Genomic DNA, 25,909 nt, shown 5'->3' on the forward strand with positions numbered 1-25,909 from the left:
TATCCACAGAGTATAATGGTGGGAACAGTTGAAGACTGTTAAGTTCCACGGCGTTCGTTAGTCCTAGGGTAGCCTGCAGATCCATTTCAACAGCTACGTCATTCCATGCAAAACTGATCAATTCGAAATCTGCCACTTTTTACGTATGGCATACACTGTCAACGTCGCGGTGAATGAGCTGTCCGGTCAGTTCCTCCACCTGTCCCATGGGCCGCGCCAGGGGATGGCTAGGCAAACTAGTAACGAGGCATTCGGCCTTTCATTTTATATGGTATATGCAGGTGAATGGGCGTCGCAGTCACTGCCGAAATCGGCCGAGTTCTGTAAGTAAGCCGAACATTACAACGTTAAGCGTTGGGCATGAAACTATGTTTTTGATCATATAGCATTTCGCGGCACCGCTCCCTCCGCCTTGGCCTGAAGGCGCACGTGGCCATCGTAAGCGGGCATCAACGACGTTGCGAATAAGTACCACCGCCTCGTGTAAGAGTGAAAACATGCTCAGCCCACCCCATACACCTTATCCGGCCACTTTGGCAATTAGAATGCTTTGCCGCAGAAGGCGGCCCTACACGCTCAATAAATATATTTCGAGGTTTGGCCCATGACGGTGTTGATGATGATAATGAGGAGGAGGAGGTAGGGCCCATCTAGCATCAGAACCAAACAACCGGCAGTCCCAGACTCACATCCTCCGGCCTCACCAGCCCCACACGCGTCTCCCCGTCTCCCTCTCTATCCACATTCTCTCCCGCCGCCATCCCCACCGCCGCCGCCACCTCCCTGCCGTCCGAACCCAGTCCCGCGCCGCCAGCGGTGGCCCTGCCGTACAGCCGCTCCAGCAATGTCAGCCGGTGGGTCACCTCCGCCAGCACGACAGCATCCAGCGCCAGGCTGCCGCAGTGACGCCACAGCGGCGCCAGGTCGGTAGTAATGGAGGTGGCGCTGCCGCCGCCGCCGCCGCTACCGATGCGCGGCAGGCGCTGTAGCCATTCCGAAACCAGCAGCTGGCAGTAGCGTGCACGCTGAACGTGAGGGTTCTCGATGCTGACCCCCCCGCCCCACTCGACCTGAGGGCAGCGAATCGGAAGATGTGAGGAAGAGCATTGGGGACGGAATGCCGTACAGGTAAAGTATAGGAGGCAGGTACCTTGCCTGACCTCTGCCCACCCAGCGATCCAATGCGCTCGGAAATGCCTTTCCGTACCAACTGCTCACTGTGACTGCGACAGAGGATAGTGAGCTAACCACGCAAGCCAACAACGCACGTGCACACATGCCACGACTGCGGGCAACAACAACCCACTTTGAAAGGCGGGCGGGGAACTGGCACTTGACCGACACCAGGCCGCAAGGCGAATCGGATGCCTGTCGCTGACCGCTGCGCAGTTAGTACGACTGTACGGAAACCTGAACCGCCGCCGCTGCTGTCATCGACACCCGGTGCAACCGGCACCGCGCAGTCCAGGTACTGCAACGCCTGGCAGCGGCGGCTGTAGCGACGGCTGTAGCAGTAGCCTGCGCCGGTGGCGCTGATGATCCTTTCGGATGCCGGAGCTGCTGCTCCCGCTGCAGCAGGGGTCGCTGCTGCTGCTGCCGCGGCGGCGGCGGCGGCGGCCGCCGTTGAGAATAAGCCGGGGGGCATGTTGGAGACTTGCTCCTCTGATTCCTCGTCCATTTGGAGGTCGTACCAAAACGCCACGGCGTTCAGCACCCCTGCAGACATGCCAAAATCAAGCAAGCAAAGCAAAACAGTGCAGAGGGATTTCCTTGTGACCGGGAACTCTCTGAGGGAGATACCTGGGTGGGTTTGCAGGCTAGACGCGGCCATTGTCCCGGGACCGACCTGGAACTTACCAGCACCGCTCTCTGGTGGCTGAGCTAACTGAAAGCTGCGAGGAACATGCTTTATGTTTTGCCCTACAAAATAACCTTCATCGCACTGTAGGAGGTTTATGCTGCCGAAAAGGCAACTCCACGCACCCTTGGCGATGATCTCCGCCTCCACGCGGGCAACCGACGGATAAACCGCAGCATCGCCCCCTCCTCCTCCTCCTCCTCCTCCTCCTCTAATACCATCAACTGGTGGCTGGGCGAAATCAAAGTTCAATACTCGGACAGGAACGGTAAGCTGCCGGTACGGCATGTCCTGAAGCCGCACTGCTTCGTACTTGTCGTCCCACCTGCGGTCCGGTAAGATCAATATCATCCCTTGCCATCACCGACTCAAAGGATTCTGCCACAGAGAAACCCAGGGGCACAACCGGGGGCAACTTACGCACTTTACCATCAAAGCTTGCAGCTGTGGGGGTTCGATGGTCTAAGGAGATGCGGCTCCTTACAATTTCCAACCCTAACCAGCAGCTTACGCACCTGGAAAGCGGCCTTCCCGGATGTAACTTGATGCAACACCCTCTTCAGCAATAGATCTAGCCTAGGTCCCTGCGGACACGGCCCTGCTCCACGTCAGCTCTGGCCTCCAGGGTTCCCACCCGAACGTGCCCCACCTTATCCTGCTACCCCCTCGCAGGGTCCGGTCCACCTCTGCTAGCCTCGTCCCCGCCTTCCCTGGGGGATAACAGCCCCAAGGCGGGGACAGTCCTCCCCAAATCAGGGTGCAGCTCTAAGACATGTGCGGACCGTCACACCAAGCCACCTCGCCCCTCAACATCCCCATCGAGGCACGCGGACCTGTACTTGTTCAAGGGTGACATGTCTTCCCCGCACACCCGCCGAGTAAGCAGCTCCAGGCCCACGGCCCACACGCGAGCTGCAGCTGGTATGACTATGACCTTGCCGCTGCTGTCGTCACCGCCGCTTGGCCGTGTGCTGCCGAGAACTCTATCCACCTCCTGCTCCTTCGCCTGCTCCTCTTGCTGCTTCTGCGTCTGTTTCTCCCCTTGTTGCGGCTTGGGTGTTTCCCACCGCTCGGGCCCTGCCGCCCGCCACACCCCTCCGCCCGCGAGCCGCCGCTTCACACACTCCAGAGTCGCCAGTGCCCGGTGACCTAGCAGTCCTGTCGTACATGCAGGCATCATACAGAGATCCGCGCCATGCATCACCTTGGACGGATGGATGCATGGTTGCATGGAAGCACCAGCAGAGCGCATGTGAGGGTTCACAAGGTACACACCGCGTCATATCCCCGGTACAACATACGGGACAGGCTGAACGGCAGCCAAGGGATCTGGGGCCAAAGCGCGCCCTCCAACTGGGTGCGAGAGGATTAATGAGTGGCCCACATTCCATATAGAAACCTGGTAGCCCGCTGCAACAACAACAACAATCCCCTGTAGGGCCGCTGCAACAGCAATTATTTGTACACACATAGACACGTCACGTGATTCAACTCCCAAAAGTTCCTACGGCTTCGGAGCGCCTTAAAACCGGCGTGAAACTGAAAGGAGCCCACCCAGTACACCGTGACAGATCCTCACATCGTCCCGTGGGACCGCCAGGTGGCGCGCAGCCGCCCCTGCACCCTGCCTAGGACCACCAGCTGGTGTCTGTTACCCGGGTGCTGCGTAATGAGGTTCTTTCCATAGCCAGCCCCCCCCAACTGTCCCAATCAGTGAGGCCTCACCGGCATCGAACAGGTCGAATATGATGAGGTTGGCACCACTGTACGGTAGATCTCGTCCCCGTACGATCTCTCCCACGTCACCCGGAACCAATGCGACCTTTCACAACCAATGGTTCGGTTGTGGTATGTTGTGAGGGAAAGGAAGGAGGGAAAAAGGGCCAGTTGGGCGGTGTACAGTCACCGATAAGACATCGGAGAGACGAGGAGGTCCAGGAGCCGTCTCATGCAGGTAGGTAACCGGGGAGAGGGGTTGCCGGCTGCCCGCATGGCCAGGCGGAAAACAATTTGCACACTGGGGAATGAGCAGGCTGACAGCCATATACACGTCCAGTTCGTATGGCGTAGTACAGTGTGGTAATTGTGGATGGTGCTGTAAGGTGTGATAAATCGTAGAACTGACAATGTGTTCAAATGACCCAGAAGCCTCCTACTCTGTAACAGTACTAATACGAATATACACGTGGCAGGCACCTACGGTGAGACGTCCTTGCCAAGTATGCTATGTGCCTTTACCAGGGGCACCACCACTTCAGCCGCCTCTTCGTCCCTCCATCCCTCCATGCCGAATATGAATTGCATGACAGCGGATACAAAAGAATGTTGTCTTTTGTCAGTCACGTTTGCTGCACCTAGCGTCCACAGACTCGCACACACACCCATCGTGGGGAGGCGCCGGCCGGACAGGTGTGCAGCAGCGTGGATGTGGCAGTGCTTCAACAGGCGTTCCGAACTCGGACCGGGAGATTGCAATGAGCTGGAGCTGAAAGTGGTGGTGATGGTGGGCACCTCGTGAGCTGTGTCCCACCCCCCGAGGATGGTGCTACACCCAGCCTGACACACATACAACCCTTGACCAAATACGTGAGCACGTGAGCGTATGACCTTATGGCCCAGGCCGTTCTCCGCCGCGCATCGCCGCGCCGCAGCCACCAGCTCAGGGTGCACCTCCGCAGCCACCACACTGTCGGCTCCGGCAGCGGCTGCGGCCAGGGCCAGGGCCACACTGCCCGCGCCCACATCCAGAGCCACGACCGGGCAGCCTGTTAAGGAGGGAACGGTGAGGAGCGGGACTGGAAGGTTGTCCTCACGTGTACGCAGGCGATCAGGAGAGGAGCAGGTACAGGGACAGGGCCAGGTGCGGATGCGGATGCGTGTGCAGGGTGGTGTGTTCATTGGCAGCTATATGCTGACCGACTGACATACATGCGCGGTTCTGCCGGCGTGCATCGCAGAGAACAATTCCAGTGCATGTTGGATGGTAACACGTTTTTAGGCTGCAAAATGTCTGCTCCAGAAACGCAACCCGACACCAAGCCCGTAAACGGTACCTGAAAGCATAGAATTAGACACTGCCAACACAGTAGCTGCAGCGGCGAAGAGCACCATCACAGTGCCGTACTGACGTCCGGCCACATCTCACACGAATTCAGAGGAACACTATGATGGCTGTCCAAAGCTTCGATCGCTTTAGATCAAAACCTGCTGCATATGCGTGTGTGTGTGCATGTGTGTGCATGTGTGAATAATATATGTGTGTTACACCTTTTAAATGCTTTACCGTTGGAAAGTATAACGGGCCCCTACGAGCCTCGAGGGGCCCAAGGGCCAGCAGCCTAAGTCTGTCCAAAAGGACACCTGTTGTGTTCGTATATGCCATGCTTTGTTAAAAAACCAGGACGGCACATGAATACCGTTTACTGAACATTTGCAGCGGGCAGTACGTAGTCACACCCTGGCATCCCCTACCCCTACCTGCACCCCGCAGCCGCTCCACGGCTCGCCCAATGGCCCTCCGGTACGCCGCCAGCCTCCGCGTGTCCGCCAGGGAGCTCCACAGCACGGGGGGCAGGCTGGGGTCCCGCACCACCAGCCACGGGTAGTCGGCAGTGAGGACCTGAGGGGGTGAATTCGAGCAAGATGAGCGGAGGCTGGAGGTGCAGGAGAGGAAGCGGAGGACGTGCGGTGCAGTAGGTATACATCCGTACAAAGGCAAGGGGCGGCTGGCGGAGCGCAGGGACTTGCATCTCAATCATTAATAGCAGAGACCAGGCACGTAACCGCTCCACTAACAGCGCTTGTTCAGCCCCGGGTGGTAAAGGTTCCTTGTCGCCCCTCAACGACGGTGTTCATCGGTCACAAAAAGATGAGCGACCCCATAAACCCGTACTCCTGCCGTACTGCGAAACGCACTCACCTCGAACCGCATTGCGACGGTGTTGTGGCACACCGTCAGCGGCAGAACGTCTCCCGACTGAACGAGGATAGGACCCGGCAGCCAGTGCACGGCGGCTTGCAGGGTCCGCGGCCTCACGGACTGACCCACGGGACAGTCGTCCCTGCCAGCAGCAACCGCCACCACTGGAGCTCCTGGACTCGGCGGTGGCTCCTCTGCCGCGGTAGGCAACCGGGCCGCAACGGCCCCAGCCGCCGCCTCCCAATCACCCTCTTCATTGTCTCCATTATTACTATCATCATCGTCATCATCATCGTCACCGTCACCTCCAGCATCGAGGTTCGAGGCCCGCTGCTGCGGCGCAGCTGGCTCATGTGTCAGAAGCCGTATGTCACCGTACAGCCGTACATCATACCAGTACAACACGGCATTGAATCGGCCCGCGACTTGGAGCTCCAGGTCCAGTGTTCGAGCTTGGATGGAGTTGGTTGACTCCATGAGGTCAAAGTGCCAGGCCTCCTGGCAAAGGAACCCCGTAAGCAGACGGGGAAATAACGCTATCAAGGAAACACCTTCCATTCCACAGCAAGCTTCATCAAGGGAATGAAAACATTCACCGCGCATTGCGGCCCCATGGACCGCAGCCAAATGCCTTCCGGGGCGGCCGCGTCCCAACTCACACACGCCTTTCAGCCCATAGCACAATGCCCCGCAGCCTTAGCCACTGCCCCGATGCTGACGACTGTGGCGTCACGGCAATTTGCTCACTGGCTGAGGCAGTCCTGTCCTGTCCTGTCACTTCACGCACCTTGGGCTCCGATAGTGGTGTGTAGGCTCCGTCCGCCAGGGGCCTACCCAGGCTTGGGGAGGGCCACCACCTGCACCAGGCCGACAGGCAGGCATGAGGGGCGAGATGGCTCCCAAGAGTGGATGGCTAGACCAAGATACGTCTACGTGAGCAAGGAATCACTAACGGTTGCCATTAGTGCAACTCGAGCAAGGAGCGCGAAGACTTGAAACCTGGACGTGTCATGAGTCGGACGCCTGCTTTAGTGTCGTACATGTGCTCTCGGTTTCGACGGCGCTGCCATAAGAATTTGGAGGTATTGAACTTAATCATGAGACCATCGCCATGGTGACGCCATAAATCCTGACGTGGTGCGCTACCCGGCGCTTGCTAGCTATGCAAAGTATGCACAGGAGAGGATGGCCCACGCCCCACGGCTCGAGGAGTTGCTGACCTTGTCATTGGAGATTGTAGCGGTCGTGGTGTCTCTATGTCGTGAAAAGCGTTGCTGCCTTACCTGTATCGATCCAGCGTGCGCAGGTCCAGGCCGCCCGTCTTCCGGGGCGGCGGACCCGAGACCTGCACCGCCTGGAGCCACACCGTCGCCGCTGCCGGCACCACTACAGCGTCGCGCGTGATAAGGCCCGCAGCCGCTGCATGCCGTACAGCCGGCAGCAGCCCGCAGGTGAGAAGTCCGTCATCGAGGAGCTCGGTGGCGACCTGGAATGGTCCGCCACAACGGCGACTCAGGTACGGCAGCTTAAGGTGCCGTACTGAACGGTACCGCGGCTGCTACAAAAGATTCACGTGGACTTGCACAGTGAGGCAGCACCGGGTCCTGAACACCCATGGTGGTGCTGCTTCAGTGACTGCGCGGGAGAGAAAACTCGCCTCCCTCCCCTCCCCCAGCTCCCGTCCGCCTCCCCCCCTTGTGTATCTCACCACCACGTTGCAGCAAACTGGCACGTCCCCCTTCAGCTGCAGCTCAGTGGGCCGCCGGTACACCACCCGGTAGCGCTCGGGGGCTACACCAGACCCTGCCAGCACCTCACCCGCAGCGGAGGCCAGGTAAAGCCACCTGAGCCGGGGTCGCGGAATGACGGTGGAGGCGGATGGCTGGGGTCCTAAGAGGAGGCGGCAGTGTGACCCGGGGGTCGGTGCGTGTGGTGGGCTTTGCGCGGGAATGGTCGGGCGAGGCTGTTTCCCCCGGCGTCGGTGTCAGAATCCGTTGATACTGGCCACACAGCGGAGGGTGTCTCATGGCCGCGGGGCTCCATTTCGGACGTCTCCAATGGGTAGATGCATCCCCACACCCACCACTGCCGCTACCCTGCAGGCCTTTTTGGCCTGGAGTTTCTAGCCACCAACAATGCCACAAACGCAGGCCCCTGCAGAGCTGGCTGCCGGTCCCTTGGCTTCCCCGCCTCCCCCTCCTCCTCCGCGGCTCCTCCGCGTCCTTCACTGCCGCCGCCCTCGTGAGGGCCAGCACTTTACGCTGCTGCTTCAAAAACCCTACTGCAGACACCCACCTCGCAGAGAAACACGCGCTGCTACTGCCGTTTTCGCCGTACCTCTCGACACACGTCACGTGGAGCGCACCCGCCCGCAGCGCCACCAGCCCCAGTAGTCCCGCACACGAGCCCAGCAGCAGTACTCGGACGTCCCGCTCATCGCCGCCTTCCATACCGCCGGCCCCGTAGCGCGCCGCCGCCACGGCGGCTTGTACTGCCTCACGTACGGCAGCCATGCGAGAGTCGTCGTGTAGCCCTCGCAGGCAGCGTTTAGGCATGCGGAGATCGGTCTGGACCGGGAAATGGAGAGAGGAAGGGGGGGTCCAGCACAGGAGGGCTATTTACCGTGCACAAATATTTGATCAGTACTGCAAAATCCGGTGCCCGAGGAGGCGTGGTATTGTCGTACGAACCTCAATGGTGACGAAGTTGTAGGTGTCCCGTGTACGGTCGTCCACCTCAGCAGCTCGCGGTAGCAGCAGGCGGGCCGGTAGCAGCTCCTCCCAACGCAGCTGAAGAGCCACCGCATTGGGGCCACCGGAGATACCGGGCAGCGCAGCCCCGTTGGCGGCAGGGCCGCTGTACGACAGCGCCAGCGGCCGCGGCTCGGGTGCGGGGAGCGCGAGAGTCTCCGTACAGCAACCTGGGGCCACGTCGATGCCATCAAGCTCCGCAGTTGGCAGTTTCCAGTCATTTACTTAATTGGTTGGTTGGTTAGTTGGTTGGGCACACACACACACACACACACACACAAACAAACTGCCCGACAGGGGTTGGTCGGGGTCCCACGTCACCCTGAACAGCCCGCCCAGCCTCCTGACCACCAAGTAGTGGGGTTACACCGCGCCACAACACACCGCCACCCCGTCGCCATCCACTCAGTCACCCACCCGCCATGAGCTGCTTCATCAGCGCCCGCCCCACAACATCCAGCTCCTTCCTCAACTCCGGGTGGTGGGGCTCCAGGGCCAGTCCTCGCTCCAGGGAGGCCATGGCGGCGGAGTGGCGGCCCAGAGCTGAGAGCGCCTTACCACGGTGCAGCAGACCCCGGATGAGTGAGCGCCGGGCGGGGGCGTCCAGCAGCCTGGGGGGGGGTAATACGGTGGTGATGACGGTGCTTGATGTTGCGTACGGCATGCGGCGAACGAGTGTACAGATGTCGTACGTAGCACCCTTGAAAAAGTCACGATCCGGTTCACTTGCACCTGATATGTCATTAAGGAAAATGACACACTTTGCGGGGTGATAAATGGAACTGTGTAGAAGCGGTGGAGGAAGTGGGAAGGCTTAACGCTCACCACAACATGGCTGTCGCCACGTCTTGGATTGGTCACAATAAGTCGGACCCTGCACTAGGACGGTAAAACTTAGCAAGGATAGACACTAACCCCCCGCCGCTGATCTCGGTGGTACATACAGAAGGGTCGCTCGCGGATACAAACACCCACATCCGCCACAAGTGCGGCCGCTGCAAACGCGTCCTGTACTGGTACGGCAACAATCTGTCACAGTACTGCCGTACGCAGCTCACCCCGGCGGCCGCGCCTCCAGCTCCGCCACGAGCGGCTCAACCTCCGCCAGCACCTCCTCCGCCAGGCCTGCCGCCAGCAGCGCCGCCGCCAGGTTGGCACGAGCCACCGCCAGGTCGCGGTGCGTCAGGCGGCTTGTACGGCAGGTGCGCATCAGCAGCGTCAGCGCAGCGGCGGCGGCAAGTGGGTCGCCAGACCGCATGTACGACACAGCCTCCTGAGGCGGATGGGAGAGAGGCACGGTGCTGAGCTGCTTACCGTACCAGCAGAGAGGAGGCTGTAGTTGGCCCACACATACATACATACGTACATACGTATTTACAGGTATGCACATAAGGCATCAGCGATGGTATGGAACACACGAGCCCAAGGCCATGCCACGTGGCCATCGTTGGTCCCCACCAAAACCCCTTCACCATCCTCGCATGGTTGCTTGTAATAGCCCCATATGCCATGATTCCAATAGTGCAAACAGCGGTATCCATCCTGCGCCGGGATACACGTGGTTTCTGGCGTGTTAGGGTTTTAGGGTTTTAAGAGTCCATTCCGCAACAGCTGCTCCGCTGGGCGGCCTATTGACCGTCAGATCATGTGTGGGCCGTCCGAAGTATCAATTCTGATTTATGTGTGGGGTTTTGTTGAGATGTATTGTTGTACGAGAAGATGAAGTCAGCACCTGGTTCATCTGGGCCAGCGTCTTGCGGGGTCGATGGCAGCTATACGACCCGGCGGAAGCAGAGGCGGTACAGCCGCCCCACTGCCGCTCCAGCTGCGCTATGCGCTCTGAGAGGGCCGTCCGTGCCTTCGCAATGGTCATTTCCCCAGCTACAGCAGCTGTCGATGGCTCTGTGGCTTTCGCAGGCGCAACCGCTGCCGGCGGCTGCCCGCCGTTCTCTGCGGTCGCGGCGGTAGGGGCCGTGTGCCCCGGTACGTCATCTGCCTTCCCGCCTCCCCCCAGGATACCACCGTGGCCGCCGTCGTTGTCACCCTCGCCGGTATCCATGTACGGCATGCCAACCGTCCTGCAGGTCAACCGCTATCTTCCTGGACCTGCGATGGGAGTGAGGAGGCACACCCCGCGGAGGGAGAGCGCAACCCCCCCCAGTCGTGTTTTTGTAACGTCATTGCAAGGTGGTCAAGTCATTGTACGCATCACTGTACGCACTGCCGTGCACGACAAGCATGTCCTTCGTCACTTCAAGTTGTGGTGTTTCCTGCCTCAGGTCGCCAAGATTCATCGCGAGCTTGGGCCGGCTGCCCAAGTCCCCATCAGCTCAGTTTCGTGGCCTGAAGATCTGCCATTGGGCCATTCCGGGCCCCAGTCACTCCTGGCGGAGGCACTGATGAAACCCAAGGAGCCGCTACGCTGAGGGTTGAGAAGCGGAGTCGAGCGCTTTCCCATGTGGGGCGGGACTGCTGCTGGGAATTCGATTAGGGCTTGTCAGGATCCCTTGGGCCGCAGTGCACGTTGCAGTCAGGGGTAGCCCGGAGCTGACAGCTAGATGGTACATGGGACGCAGCCGGGGTTCTGGCCGCGTGGCAGGCAGGGGGGTACTGGCAGAAGCCGAAACTCATTTTACGCTTTCCTATGTACCGGAGTGTCTTTGGGGGTCGACCGTAATACGTAGCTAGGAGTCACTAAGTGGCTGCTTAAGAGATGCAAGAGGCCCGGCGGCACGGCAACGAGTGCTCAAGAATGCATGCGTGTTCACTTCGCACCTTGGAGCAGGAAGGGGCGCAGATGGAATATGTAGGGCCGATGAAAGGCTGCTAAGGAGGCCGTGCACAAAGAGGAGTTGCTTAGAGCGTGGTGGTGCCTTAGGGTGCCTTGCTCTCCCTCTCTCTCTTTTCTCTGGTAAAGTACTTCGAGAGCAGGACTGAAGGAGCGAGCGAGATGTCACACAGTTTTCAAACCCGCAGATCAGGAAACAAGGGGCATGTGCAGCTGCCAAGGAGTCTGTTCGTTGTGGTACACGGGCGCAAGGAGTCGTCCAAGAATAGTCCAAGAGTGTTTGGCCTTGCTAACGCATATACGTCAACGTGACTACTGTACAGATAGATGGAGAGAATGTGGACGCGGGAAGTCAGCTTGATTGCCCGTTAGCGGGACGCGACATCGTGTGCGTAGATGTTCAGTCGTTCAATGTGCAGCGGCAGCGAATCAACTTGGTGACGCATGCTTTTGATTTTCACTGTTATACTGCAGTACGACGCATTGCCATTAACTTTCTGTGCAGATGCGGGGGACTGGGAGGGGCCTGCGGAAGCGTCCGTCGGCCTGTCCAACGCATCGTATTACGGGGAAGTTAGTAATAGCATGTTTGAGGCAGTTCTTACCATTTCAGCGCCTGGGGAACTGAAAACTATATTTCATTGCTAGTTCCATCCGAGATATTTAGGACGGTACGGCACACCGTTTACCTGAGTCAGTCAGTGATGACTGACTCACTTAATCGCGTCTGCGAACATACTTCAAGCTACAGTGGTCACAATGAATTATCATGCACGCATATCTCGTGCTCGGGAGTCTCTCACAACGGCGGGTGAACACCAATCTGCACCTTTACCCTGGTGGGTTCGATTATGGATGCACGCACGGACATCACATTTAACCATTTAAATATCATTGGCCGGCAGTGAGTTTCCAACTTAGGCGCATGGGTGCGGATGCGCCGACCTGCCTGTCGTGCGTAGGCTTCTAACGAGTTCCTTCGAACCAGCCATCAATGCCGTTAAAAATACATCTCAGTTTGTAGCTGATCAAGCAGAGCACGTCCACATTAACCAGAAAGGTTCGTCCTTCACTTTTACCTTTGCGGTACCTCGGCCAGCGAAGTTTTGTCACCAATCGGTTGGTGTTTTTATAGAAGCGTTGATAGCATTTCGACTGATAGCTGATCAGCTGGGCCCTTTCGCCTCTGTAGCGATAAATAAGGCGGTGAATGACCTAACCATCGAAAAGCTTGCGGAGCTGGCATCCCCCACTGCCTACAATAAAGGTGGGAATCGACGGGGGCGAGATGCTAGTGATCAATTTCAAGTCACCTGCATCCACCTATGACGATGCATTTGAAGGGTGCGGACGCGGACTTTGGTAAAGCTTGGGCGACTCAACCTCTCCCTAACCCCACGTGGGCTATCAGCTTCCAAAACCACCCGGGGTCCCCCCCAAGGTATAACCCTCCCCTTCCCTCTCTTCCCTTCCTCTTCCATGCAGACTTACATTACGTGGACGGGGGCCCGCTGACCGTGCAGTACCTGCTGGTAGTGGATGCCCTCAACTTCTGCTTCTGGCCAGGTGCGGGGCCCTGACCCTGGCCCTGGCCGTTCTGCTGCAGCCCCTAACAGGCCGCATCCGCTCCCTGCTCCGCCTTTCCCCGTGCTGTGAAGGAGATGGGACAGCTTTACACCCGGAAAGGACCGGGTTCGTTCCTAGGAAAGGAACCACCCGGATGTGGGCATCCTAGCACTACCGGCAGCATCACGCATTACCTGCCCCTTTCTCCCTCCCCCCCCTCGTTTGTAGTTCGTCTTTCCCCCCCCGGGCCCCCGGGCCCCCCGCCTACCGCCGCGCTCTCAGCTCATCTCGGAGTAGTCTGAAGCCTTCCCCCACCCGGCAAAGCTAGACCGGTCCTTACGTGATGCCGTTGGGGCCCCCACCCTCGGGGCCCCTCCCGCCCCGCCCGCCTGCTGGTTACAGATGAGGAGCTGGAATATGAGCACCTGTCCAAGGGGGTCAAGGTGGGTGAGGGGGATGCGGGGTGTGAGGGGTTTCGGAGCTGGAAGGGTGCTATGTTGGCGTTGTGTAGGGGCCGGGTCTACCTGCGTACCCAGCTACCTAAATTACCCTAGCTAGCTAACTGGCTAGGTAAGCAGGTAGGTAGGTAAGCAGGTAGGTAGGTAAGCAGGTAGGTAGGTAGGTAGGTAGGTAGGTAGGTAGGTAGGTGTGCATGTTGTTTGGTGGAGGCTTGAAGGATCCGATGTGGGGTGAGTGAGGCGGAGTAAGAGGCGCAGGTTGGGTTGGGGGTCGATACCCGCCTCTTTAATGCTTGTACCAGTGCCGAATCTAAGTACGCTTTATAGTGATGAGTTAAGGGAATTAGACGTAAATAAATATTGTAACCACTTGCCTGCGTATCGTCAATCCCAGATATAGGACGATAATAAAGCACTAACGGAAAAAGGTATTAGTGATGAACGGCCTTATATGTAGCATGAGCGCCAGTGGCCCTCCCGCGACCTCACCCACCCCACCCACCCTACCCGCTCCAGGCGGCGGTGGAGTCCGACCCGACCTGCCTGGACGCTGAGAAGCTGTTGTGGAGCACCGGGGCGGATGTGCGGCGGCTGATGGGGTGTTGGGGTCGGGAGGTGCCGCTGGAGGAGGAGAGGGCGAGACTGCTCAGAGAGGTAGGGGAGCCCTGGCGGCATCAGGGTGTGTGGGGCGGGAAGACGATGTGGGTATGGAGGGGCTCGAGGGGATCCCCTTGTCAAAGTCGTAGTGGGATATGCGGTGCTAATCAATGGAGCAGCTGCCCTTGTTTCGGAGTGGGGTGGGGCCCGGTGATGGCGGCCGTTAGTTGCAATGAATGAAGTCAGGGAGGGAGGGAGGGAGGGAGAGGGCTAGTGAATGCGGTTCCGAATGTTCGCTCCTGTTGCACCACATGGCAGTGACCACCCCACGGGGGCCCCGTGCTGCTGCTGCTGCTGCTGTTGGTGATGTCGGCAGGTGGGCTCGACGCTGTTGCAGCACTTTGGCGGTCAGGCGGCTAAAATGGTGGAGGCGGCGGGTGAGTGGGTGGTTGGGCTAAGCGGGAGGCTGGTTTCCTGTTGCCAGTGAATTTTAAAATCATATGCGTTTTTAAGTAATAGATCGCGATTTAAGTATAGATCGCGACTTAAATTAAAGGAATGGATCGAGGCCGAGTCGTACATTGCCATTATATCATCCAAAAATGACGGACAGCTCTTGAAGGAACCATAGTATCTGAAGTTATAGAATAGCTAGCAAAGCATACCAACCTATCGATGCGCACGACGATGGCGTGATGGCGCGAACGAATGACAGTGAGAACTGCACCATCTGCGTGTGCCTCTATTGGGGTTTGCGAGGGAACTTGTAATTGATGGAGGGGGGGCCGGGGGAAGTTGGGGCGGAGGCCCCCCAGCGCCTCAGAGTTAGTTAAAAAATCACACAAAACCCTGCTTGAAATTGTATCACTTATCAAGTACTAAAAAGAGATCCGTCCTAAATGAAAAAAAAACCACTGCCCGTTGGCCGTTTCCCTCGTTGTCCCTGCCTGACGTGTTGGCTAGTATGTACGTTTGCATGTCTGCCTCGCATCGTGTGACGCTTGCCGCCCGCCTCGTCTGCGATTTGTTGTTTCGTCGTTCATCCGCCAATGAACGATCTGCCCAACTCCGTTTTGTCTTTTTCCTCCTCTCCTCCCCTCCTACCTCTCTTCCGGGCCCCCGCCCCCCCTTCAGGCGGTTCGGCACTGGGGCTGGTGCAGCTGGTGGCTCAGCTCTTCCCTGGCTTCCGAGATCACGCCGTGTATCGGGGTGAGCGGATAGCTGACTGGCGCACTGTCCTGCTACACAGCTCCTCACTCACGGGTATGCGGAGAGAAGGCTCTGCTAGCCCCCCTCACCCAGGGGGGGTTTAGGGGGGACTTCAAGAGCCCCCGGAGAAATGGTTTGCCGCTGTAGACCTGGCAGCTCATGGACCTGACCTGACCTCCACACCTCCTGCCGATTCCCCCTCCCCCTAAAACACACACACACGCACACACACGCAACACGCAGGTCGCCAGGTCTTCTTGTACAAGCGCGCGCAGATCTTCGTGGGGGATGTGTACGGCGCTTTCGGCGGCGAAGGCCTGGGTGCTTTTTGTGTGAGTGCTGCCGGGCCTCACCTCACCTTTCGGTTCCATCGGTAGCGCCAGTACCGGTACGCGTACCAGTACCGGGACCAGTACCGGCAGCTCCTATCGCATCGTGCGCAAGTTGCGGGATGTGCGCCACCACGCTGGCTGTTTCTTACACTGCGAACCGCCTCCGCGCCGCAAAACGTCAGGCTGCGCCGCCACCAGCGCAGCCGCCTTCCACCGCCCGCCCGATACCCGCCGCCATTTAACTCCTCTTTTGCCGTACAGGACATTGATCAGCTGACCATGTTTGCGGACTACCGGGTGCCGGTGGTCCTTAGAAACATGGGCATATTGTCGTACAGCGAGGAGCTGGCTGCCAAGGTAAAGTACGGAAAGAGGAGAAACTGTTGCCACTGGTTTTCTGTTGCCTCTATGGGGTGCTAAACCCCTCCCACCTCTATTGCCTGCTTTCCTTACCGTCCGCCTCATTGCCTGTCTGTCTGTCTGTTTGCAGGTGGAGCGGCGGGAGGTTATTCCAGCGGGCAGCCCGGAGGAGGTGGAGATTCGCGCTTGTACGGTTGCGGCGGTGGAGCGGCTGCGGGAGGCTATTGCGCACAAGTTCCTCGGTGCGTGTGTGTTGCAGCGCCAGGGGGCGGGTAGCGGGTGGGGTAGGGTGGTGTGGTGTGGGAGACGAAGCCGAGCGAGGGGGCCCGGGCACGGAGGTCTCCTGGGGAAGTTAGGGGAATGCTGAGTGGGGGCCTCATGATGACGTGCGGGATGTCGGAACGGAGGGGTCGGGATCTCGTTCCCCCCGGCAGCCCCGCCGGCCGCACATAGGGCCCTTGTGAGGCCCACCTGACCTCATCCAGGTCCTCTCCGCTAATCCTTTTAACCCACCCAACGTGCTGCAGCCGCCGCTATGTTGGCGCGTCGTTGTACATCTGTATACTACGTGTGTGTATGTGTGTGTGCGTATGTCCTAAACAGGCACCGGCGCTCAGCTGCCCCACGCCATCCAGCTAGACTGGTGGCTGTGGGAGATTGGGGAGCGGGACCGCGCCACCCACCCGCCACATCACCGCACACTGACCATCTTCTACTGAGCTGCACTCAGAGCGAGAAGGGGGGCTGCGTCGTCCCGCGTGCGGAGCCGCTGCCAGAAGAGGACCACGGGGTGCCCCATATTGCCCAGTGCCAGGTCTCAGGTTCCATTGGATTGTGCATGGAATGGAGAATTAGTAGAAGCGAATTGGGCGCACACCGGCTGCCCGCGATGTGCCATGTGCGTGTGGGGAGGGGGGATGGCTAGGCGACCATCCGCGTTGGCGCTCCGTTACGCTCTCGTGAGCACCCGGGATGTGTAGCCTGGCGGAGGGACAGGAGGGACCTGCGCTGATGGGGGTGGGGCTCTGACGGCGATGATGATGGTGTATTGTTGTTGGGGGTGGTGGTGGTGGTGGCAGTAGCGGGCCGCCGGTCGGCGACCAGTTCGGCCTAGCAGCTTCCATTCCGGCGGATCATTCGGAAGCACTGCTAAGAAGGAGGAGGCGTCAATGTGACCGCGTCTACGATGGGCTTTCCCTGTCTGCTCGCGCGCGTGCGTGCGTCTCTCCAAAGGCAGCACTAATGGTTTGGTTTTGCGATGGTGGGTCAAAGTAGGTTCTAGCGGGCCCCTCAGGGCCCTGATGCTCGACACACTGTTTCCGGACGGGGTAGAGTCCCTCGCGCTCGTGTGAAGGGCGCGGAGGAAAATTCCGCTCCAATTCGATCTTGGCCCCCAATAAGAAGTACGCGGCACCAGCGCGCGATAGCAATGGCTTGTGCGCCTTATGGGTACATTTGCACCTCCCGAATTCGCACGTTTCTGGGCTTCTACGCCTCCGCACCTGATGTGCATCCCACCTACCCGTTACGGTCCCACCATGAAAGGGCGATGATGGGTTTTGTTTTACTTAGCTCGTGACTGCACTTGCAGTGCTCCTGCTCCAGTTGGTGACAGGTCTGTGCCGGCACTGCTGAGGTCTCTCGCTCCTGGGTCCCTGGCCGAACAAGGACAGCCCTTTCTGATAGCTGCTAGGCGCGCGGTCTCGGGCTTGTCCGTGCCAGATGGGGCGGAGTGAGGGATGCGGAGGCGGTGGTTGCATGCGGGGGGAGGGGGTGTACCTATGAAGCGTGGGGATGTCACCATATCTCCATTCTCATGTTCGCAATGTTGCTTTAATAAACAACACCGGGCACTCCCGGCGGTGCCCTGCAGAGCGGTGCCGTCACAACTCGCCTTTGTCAACCAGGGTTTGCCGGAGGCAGTGAACCTGTCGCGGTGCCAACACCAAGCGTTGTTGTACATTTTGATTGTCACATCAGTCCGTTAGCGCCGTAGCGTGCCTGCTCTCATCATCACCGCAACTCGGGTCGTTATTTCTGCCAGTTGTGAATACGTCAGTTGTGTATTGTATGTAATCTCCTTTGTGTGGTTGACTAGCTGGTCCTGTGTACGGCAGCTGTACAACAGCGGGGGAGGCTGCCGTCCAGTGCTGCGCCTCGCAAAGCCGCACAAAGGCAGCAACGGCCCCTGCCAATGCTCCACCTCTCCCACCCAAACTTTTGACCAATTTCCCTTACGACGTGACTTTCACAGCCCCTCGGTGGGGCGGTGGGGTGAAGGTCTGTGCGGCTGGCGGGACGGGCCCTCCCTTTTGTAAGTAGAAAGGCCCACGGAAGCCATCGGTAAAGAAGAACACCGCCAGCTCACTTCCCACCATTAACTCCTAAAATCAAATCACCCAAGTCAGCCGTTATTGTGTTGGACGACAAAATGTGCAGCGAGGGGGTTAGGCGAGTTACTCGGCCATGAACCGGTGCGAACAACACAGGCGCTCTCACACTCGGGACTCGCTCTTCATGCCCCGCTGCCGCCCAGCTCGTTCTCCCGGCTGCAAACCGACCGCTCGGAGCGCGGTCTGAGGTCTGGGGGTTCACCGGGGCCCGGGGGTGGGGATGGGGACGTGGTGCTGGGAGGAAACCCTCGATCCAGGCTACCCCCTGTGTGTGTATGTATGTGTCCTGTCCTGTTCGCGCTCCCACGCTCACGCACAGGAAAGGCGGTTCCTCACACGGCACCGCAGGACCGAAGGTATGCACCTGACGCCTATATGGCAATTCCCTGTACGGCAAATCGGCAACTAAAGAAATGTTTTGCCAGACTGGAGGTTCTCAGGGCACAAATCCACACGTAAGACAGCGGCACCGTAGGAGCATGCTGCTTCCGTTTATGCTGCTTATCCTGGAATGGCGGTATAGCGCACCGGGTTGCTCGGCCCGGGCCCCGGGACTTCGACCAAGTCCCCACCATCTCCACAGCCACCTATGCGCTGCATAATACCTTCCCCTGCGCCTGCTCTGCCGCTGTCTCCTGTGCAGCCGCTCTCTAACCCTTGGCGTCCTCCCGCCCGCCTGCCTGCTTGCCTCCCCGCTCCCTGTCCCCTCACACCCCCACCGGCGCCGCCGCCTCCTGTCTCCCTGACTGCGCCTCCTGCTGCTGCCGGTCGCCGCAGTCAGAGGGGCCGCAGCTGTTTCTGCATGAGCGCGCAGTCGTAGTAGGCGATGGGCAGTGTGCGGTGCAGCTGCAGGGCCTCCTGCGGGGGCACCAGGCGGTAGCCCAGACGGCCCAGCCACAGCGGGAGCGCCACACCGCGGGACTGGACCAGCAGCCGCGACACTCCCACATCCGCCAGAAGGGCCTGTAGAGGTGGGTTGGGGCGGGGGGGAGGTGGAAGGAGGGGGTGGGAGAGGCGGCAAAGGGTTGGGGCGGGTCGGGGAGGGGAGGGTACACATTGTGTAGGAGAGAATCTTAACCAGGCAACGACGATAACAAAACGGATCTGAATTGACCTGATCGCAGATCCGGTCCGTTGCAATCCAGTGGGTTCGGGCGGGGGTTACCAGGTTTCGAACAGGGGCCCTTGGTGGACAGGGCGGGGGGCGGGGACTCCCAGGGCCCCCCCTGGACCGAGCAGCAAGACAGGGAGGCGGGCAGCAGGACAGCTGGAGGTGCACTGAAGACAGCGGAGTGGTGGAGGTTGTAAGACCTGGTGGCGGTGGTGGTTGCTGAATACTTGCGAGTCTGCGGGAGAGTGTGTGTGCATGAGTCAGGTGGCTCGGGGGGGAGCTGGAGTGACACGGACCACAGCGCCCGAAACACAGTGCACAGAAAGGCGAACTCATCACATCAGGATAAGGACGACATTTGCTCCTTATCATCAGCAACAATGTTGTTGACCATGCCGGACAAATGTCGTACATTTCCAGGAGAACGGAATACGGGATTGTACCTCCAGATCTGCCACCAGAGCAGAGCCGTTGCCTTTGAGACGGTGTTGTACGGCAGTGGCGAGCAGACACAGCTGCGCATCAGCACCGAACACATTGAAGGTGGCGGCGGCGACGGGCTGGCCGCGGTTCAACAGTACGGCGCTGTACTTGCCGCCATCGTACTCGCGGGCAGGCTGCGGGACAGGTCATGCGGAGCGCGTGTGTGCGTATGTGTGTGTATGTGTGTGTATGTGTATGTGTTCACGCGGCTGCTATTCCGTAGCAACGTGGCTGGACCTTAAAAGAGTTATAGTTCAGTTCCGCGGCTGGCGAAATCTGGGGAGGGAAACAGCGCACACAAGACCGACTGGCTCGAACTGTGTGAACCTTCCCCCGGTGCCTGTATGTGGTAACTTAACAACATACATACATACATACATACATACATACATACATACATACATACATACATACATATGCACGTACTCCGTACGCCGTACCTTCCAGGCATCCGGTGTTCAGTTCCGCGACTGACCATCTCACAGCATTATGACCACTTCCCTGAGACCCCAGAACCCACAACCCAGACCCCCTGCACTCCACCACGGCCAACTCACCCCCCCGTTTCCCCCCACCACCCGCCCCACCTGACCAAAGCCGCGGATGGCATCCTCATTGAAGCCCTGGGCCAGCAGCGGTAGCACCGCACCAACGGGACCGCGGCCTCCTGCACCCCCTCCTGCTGCTACTGCGGGGGTTAGTCCGCGGTTGAGTGCTACTGCCATTGCCGCCTGGTGGTCCGACGGAGTGAGCACGTAGAGCGCGTGGGTGGGGGAGGCGGAGGAGGGGTGCGGGTTCCGCTCCGCAGCAGCCTCCAGTCGCAGATAGGTGCTCCTGAGTGGCCGGGTGGGTGGGTGGGTGGTTTGTTGCAGGCGAGCTTTAGAAAATTAGGTAAAATATTGATGGTCTCATGTAATCAACCTCTGCACTTATAGGATTTTGTACTAAGAGTTATTATTTTATTTCAGAGAATAATTTAGCCTTTTTAATTAATACCCGTGAAAGACCAAGTGACTACTTCTATATAACCACTACTTGCGAACAACCTTTTCATACCCATTAACTTTTTTTGCTGTGTTGGCGGCGAGGTTCGGGATTGGCGACTGGCTAGGTGGCTGCGGTCGGTGGTGGCTGCGGGGGCCTTTTCGTTGCCGACTGAGTGCCGTACATGTTGGGCCGGCGTCTGGTTGTCCGGCGGGATGCAGGTCAGAGAACACGGACGTACATACATACATACGAACAGACATACTTAACGTGCATACATGCATGCGTATGGTGGGCATGGGGGCGAGGGCTGCGAGAGAGTTTCCACAAGAGGTGCGCTACATAGCCCCCTTTTCACTAGGCACGTACGGGCAACACACACAGCACGACATTCCGCGTGTCCTACCCTCCTGCCTGGCTACCCCCAACTCCCCCTCCCCCCCCCGGGCCCCCCGCCGCACCTGCAGGCCCTGCAGTGGAACCACGGTCTGGGTGGCACCTGCTCCGCCACCTCCACCCCCACACAGCCCAAGTGCACCCAGCAGCCACACGTGTCGCAACGGAGAGGTCGACTGCGCCACTCCACTGCACCAGCACTGCCGCCGAGGAACCCCCCACTACCAACACTGCCACTGCCACCGCCACTGCCGGCGGGTTCCCCAGCCTTGGTGGTGGCAGCAGTGGGGTCGGCCGCATGTGCGGAGGTGGAGGTGGAGGTAGCCGCCACCCGCCGCACCATGAAGTCGTGGGACTTGCAACGCGGGCAGGGGCGCGGGAAACCCTGTGTGTGTATGCGGGGGGGGGGGGTTTAGGGTGAGGGTGAGGGTGAGCTGCCCGGGCCTCTCCCCGCCACCAGGGCCCAGACCTGCGGGTGCCGGGTCCTAGGCGAGCCGGCATGTGGGCATGTCTCTGTATGTCTATATATAACAACCGCACCCCCAACGCTGTCTCCACTTCCTCCACGCGATAGGTATGCGCTTATACCCCTCTTCCCCACTCTCCCCTCCCCTCCCTCCCTCTTCCCACCTCCCCTCCCCCCACCCCACCCCGTGTTTCTCCGTGTGGTAGTCCAGCAGCTCCTGAGCCAGGTCCTGGTCCTCAGCGAATGCGGGGGAGCCGGGCAGCCGCATGATGCCCAGTCTGGACACGGTGGGGGAGGGGTGGGGGGGGGGGATGAGGTGGGGGCTTTGAGGTGGCGGGGGAGGCGACAATCCCCCCGAGGACACCGAGGGTGGCAGTCACACAGAGACCAGGGGAGGGGCTACTGCGCAAACAGTTATACACACACATGCAGACGGGGCCCTCCTCGACGTCCCCTGGCGCCCGCTGTCTGGCCGCCAGATCAAGAGCACACCTGGCCGGCCGAAGGTCAACAATCAACAGTTGACCTTTGGCAATACATACAGACATACATACACCAACACACGTGTCACCCATGTGTGGCTCCAATCACACCCGCCGCCCGGCGTCAGATGAACTCCAGGACAATATCACCTCACGACACGCATAACAATACATAAACACAATGCAACACCCCGGTGGCCCCGATCTCCCCCTCATCTCCCCGCCGGACGGAGGAGGTAGCAGTTCACTGCTACCGGGCCCCAGAGCGGGCCCCCACGTGGCCCCACGTGCCCCCACGTGCGGGAGGGGCACTCACTGCGGGAGGTGGAAGCCGGGACGAGGAGCGCGGCTGCTGCTACTGCTGCCTCCACCTTCGCGCCTTGGAGCAGCAGTAGCAGTAGCAGAAGTACCTGCCGCCATGCTGCCAGCTCCGACCGCATAAGTACCGTTGCCGCCACTGCTACTGCCGTCAGTCCGTGTAGCTGCAAACAACGAATTCGACAGACTCGCCAGCAGTAGCGGTCTGCTACAGCCGCCACTGCCGCGGCCACTGTTCCCAGTGCCGCTGCGCCCCATGTCGAAAGGCTGCCGTATCCGGTGCACTGTCGACTGCTGCTGCCGCTGAGACCACAGCCGCCAAGGCTGCAGGCCCCCTCCCCCTCTCCCCCCTGCATGGTTTCTCGACCGCCCTTCACCGCCAGCGTCGAAAGCCCTGTTGTCACTGCTGCTGCTGCTGCTGCTGCCACTGCTGAAGCTGCCGCCGCCACCGCCAGTGGCACCACCGTGGGCCCTCTGCCATGGCAGCCATACCTCCTCCCCCTCCTCCTCCCCTTCCCCCTCCTCCAGCTGGGGACCCGGCGGTGGTAGCACCCACACCCAGTGGGGCCCCCCTGGAGTGGACTCCTCTCCTGGTCCCTTCGACCATGAACTGCCAGGAGGTACGGAGGTGCCGCTGCGTCGGCCTGATGAGGTGGGACCTACCCTGGAGTCTGTGTCGGGGGAAAAGAGGAAGAGGGACACGTTGGTTGCGGGAGGCCTGGAGGTGACTGGAGGTGTGGACCGGGACATGTTTGCCGGGTGTGCAGAGGGAGCGACGTGATGGTGGAGGGCTAATGCTTCAGGATGGATACAAGCAGTATGTTATACACATAAAACATCAAGGCGCGGGGAGCTGCACTGCAAGTTGAGATTTCTGGGATAGGACCGTGATGTATGCGCAAGAGAAAGAACAGTCCAGGGACCGCGGAGAGCCTTGGTTGCCAGCTGCGTGGAGCTATCCTTGGATTACAAGAGTTTCGTAATGAAAAGATGAGTGTTATGTGAGGGTGGGTTTTGGTATGCGTTGCGGTCTGTGTGCTGTGGGTGCGCTGTGTCGGCGGCGCTTGTCAACGCCTACCGGTATCGTAGGGGACGTTATACAACGTACTTGACACTCCCGCTTTAACAAAAATGCATTTCCTTTTTTCCATGGCTGTGGGCTGTAAGCGACAGTAAAGGTACAGTACAGCAGACTGCCGCTGTGAAATGAAACGACGCGTAGGTATGTCAAAGCCGGGAAACGAGCCGTTGTTGGGGGGATTTCGTAGTCAAAATATAATTAGCTTCATGCCGTACTAGCTGATTTCGAACGTTAAGTGTAGACGCGTCAACGTTCAAGCCGTACAAAACCGTATTTGTCAACCTGAAATGGTCACAGCGAAATTTTTTGGGCCCTGTAAGATTCCTCTGGCAGTTTACAGGACATAGTTGATGACTTATCGGACGCAGCCCTCCAATTTGCAGATCTTTAACGAAACAACATTAGAGCGAATACCCTCTGTTAGAATTTGACTCTAGTGGAGGTCCTCCAGTATTTATGACTGCAAGGAAGGGATTTATATCGGCAGCTTGTGCTGCGCGCTCAGTTTTTCGTGCCCTGGAATGTCCTCAGTCGGCGGCCGCTGCAGCGCTGTTGACCAGCAGCAGTTCTGCATCTTTATGGACGGTATCAGATGCCGCACAGCAACTGGGGCGGCTCCCTGCGGAGGCTAGAGACCTGTCGCATACCCAGGCCTCCACATCAGCTCGCAAATTTTTCACTATGGGAACGCAGATGCCTTCCAAAGTGTATAATCAGCGTCGTCTTGTTGGGTAGGTCCGTATTGCATTATATACAGCAGCATGTATAAGTCCTTGATACGGTATGGACGTGTACATTACGTCACGCTTGACCTGGCCCAGGTGGACTCCCGAGCAGTTTTATGCTGTTGTCTCGCGTGTCGAAGATTACCATAAATTCGTCCCCTGGTGCCAAAAGTCAACCATTGTAAAACCCCCAGCCAACAACTACATGGAAGCAGAGCTGGAGGTCGGGTTTCAGGTGCTAGTGGAGAGGTACGAGTGTGGGGTTGGTCCAAAGAACACTTAAGTCTAACGGCCTTTGCCTAGCGCGCCTATGCCTCCTCTCTTTAGCTCGAGCAATTGCCCCCAACCCACATTTTAAACCCGTCCGAATAGTACGCATTTTCCATGTGTCCTTTCCTCACACGCCTTTCTACAGGTACACGAGCCAGATCTACCTGACCCCGCCGCGCTCCGTGCGCTCCAGGGTGAACAATAGCACCTTGTTTGACCACCTGGACTCCACCTGGACCATGGAGCCCGGGCCCACCCCGCGCTCATGCTGGCTATCCTTCTCAGTGGACTTTGCATTCCGCTCCCAGCTGCATGGCTACCTGGCCGACATCTTCTTTAGCGAGGTCGTGAAGCAGATGACCGGCGCCTTCGAGGGGCGCTGTGCCAAGCTCTACGGCTCATCGTCGCTGCTGGTGGTACCGAAGGCGGCAGGGCCCTCAGCAGCAGCAGCGCCCAGGTCGCAGGTGTCGGTGGCTTCGGCCGTGGGAGCAGCGGCCCAACCGCACACGGACAGATTGCACGGGAATGTACACAAGCATCCTCTTGGACAGGGGCAAGGTGCATGCCGGGTGCACAAGCCAGTACCAGCGCACGGATCTCAGCCAGTGGCGTCGCCCGCTGCGGCGATGGAGGACGACAAGGCAAAGGCAGCAGGGAACGGAGAGGGGAGCGCTGCTGGGTTGCCTGGGGGTGAGTATAGAGGACCTGGGCGGTAGGTCAGCAGGACGCTGGAGGGTTCTGGATCACCCTCAGAACGGAGCGCAGCTTGGACAACTAGGGGGTGTGAGTGAGCAGCTGTTGAGAGCACGATCTGGGTTGTCGCATTGGTGTGTTTTGCCGTACCGTGCGTTGGGCCTAGCGAGCGTGCATCTGGTGTGTCTGGAGTGAGGACGTTGAGGAGGGGACTTGGGCGCGTGTAACCAAGATAACCAAGACCTCTTGAGGTTCGTCTTAGGGGGCAGTAACGGAAAGCGGGGAGGTCGCGGGGCGGGTTCTCCAATGCGCTGCGGGGCTCAGCAGGTGGGCGTACACATGCGGGGATACTCCGGGTGTGGGGATGCTCAGGGTGCTGAGCTTCGTGGCTGCGCGGTGGAAGCATCTGTCTAGGCATGGATACTATATTTCGCTATCGTCACTGCACGTGGCCTACGTGAGGGTGCCAGCTGAAGCCGAACCACATGTAGCGCATGTCAACCTCTCCGGTGGCGTCGGTGGGCTGGGACGTCTAGAGGCGCTGTTGGAGCTGTGTGGCCCAGCCCAGCTTGTACTGTGTGACTTGCAGTGCCTCCTGCCTCTAGCCTATGCCACCTGGCCTAAGTTTGCAGCGCATTTCGCACAGACCTCATTACTAGCACTATACCGC

General features: G+C 59.2%; 4 protein-coding genes across 4 annotated transcripts; 2 read left to right on the plus strand and 2 right to left on the minus strand.

The window, feature by feature from the left end:
• Window positions 1–378: 378 nt before the first annotated feature.
• On the minus strand, window positions 379–10,586 carry VOLCADRAFT_100659 (uncharacterized protein; the record flags this gene model as incomplete). Its single annotated transcript, XM_002959203.1, has 17 exons — window positions 379–417; window positions 690–1,070; window positions 1,307–1,716; window positions 1,858–2,183; window positions 2,692–3,016; window positions 3,584–3,680; window positions 4,097–4,623; window positions 5,336–5,477; window positions 5,778–6,272; window positions 6,565–6,634; window positions 7,061–7,335; window positions 7,486–7,621; window positions 8,115–8,344; window positions 8,468–8,697; window positions 8,945–9,138; window positions 9,586–9,800; window positions 10,260–10,586. 17 exons carry the CDS (start codon window positions 10,584–10,586, stop codon window positions 379–381), a joined length of 4,419 nt encoding a protein of 1,472 aa, XP_002959249.1.
• Window positions 10,587–12,166: 1,580 nt separating this feature from the next.
• Window positions 12,167–16,556, plus strand: VOLCADRAFT_120119 (uncharacterized protein; the record flags this gene model as incomplete). The annotated part of the gene is made up of 12 exons (XM_002959198.1): window positions 12,167–12,219; window positions 12,278–12,375; window positions 12,508–12,582; window positions 12,801–12,881; window positions 13,284–13,324; window positions 13,856–13,993; window positions 14,313–14,373; window positions 15,071–15,145; window positions 15,389–15,477; window positions 15,739–15,834; window positions 15,968–16,079; window positions 16,441–16,556. The coding sequence occupies 12 exons, from the start codon at window positions 12,167–12,169 to the stop codon at window positions 16,554–16,556; spliced, it is 1,035 nt and encodes a 344-aa protein (XP_002959244.1).
• Window positions 16,557–19,007: 2,451 nt separating this feature from the next.
• Window positions 19,008–22,218, minus strand: VOLCADRAFT_100661 (uncharacterized protein; the record flags this gene model as incomplete). Its single annotated transcript, XM_002959204.1, has 6 exons — window positions 19,008–19,193; window positions 19,785–19,958; window positions 20,412–20,658; window positions 21,270–21,589; window positions 21,855–21,948; window positions 22,163–22,218. 6 exons carry the CDS (start codon window positions 22,216–22,218, stop codon window positions 19,008–19,010), a joined length of 1,077 nt encoding a protein of 358 aa, XP_002959250.1.
• A 2,155-nt stretch (window positions 22,219–24,373) lies between these two features.
• Window positions 24,374–24,944, plus strand: VOLCADRAFT_33835 (uncharacterized protein; the record flags this gene model as incomplete). The annotated part of the gene is made up of 2 exons (XM_002959199.1): window positions 24,374–24,525; window positions 24,692–24,944. Coding segments are annotated over 2 exons (405 nt in total), but the record flags the coding sequence as incomplete, so codon positions are not given.
• Window positions 24,945–25,909: the final 965 nt, after the last annotated feature.

The sequence above is a fragment of the Volvox carteri genome, assembly GCF_000143455.1.
Source record: "Volvox carteri f. nagariensis unplaced genomic scaffold VOLCAscaffold_134, whole genome shotgun sequence".
NCBI lineage: Eukaryota > Viridiplantae > Chlorophyta > Chlorophyceae > Chlamydomonadales > Volvocaceae > Volvox > Volvox carteri.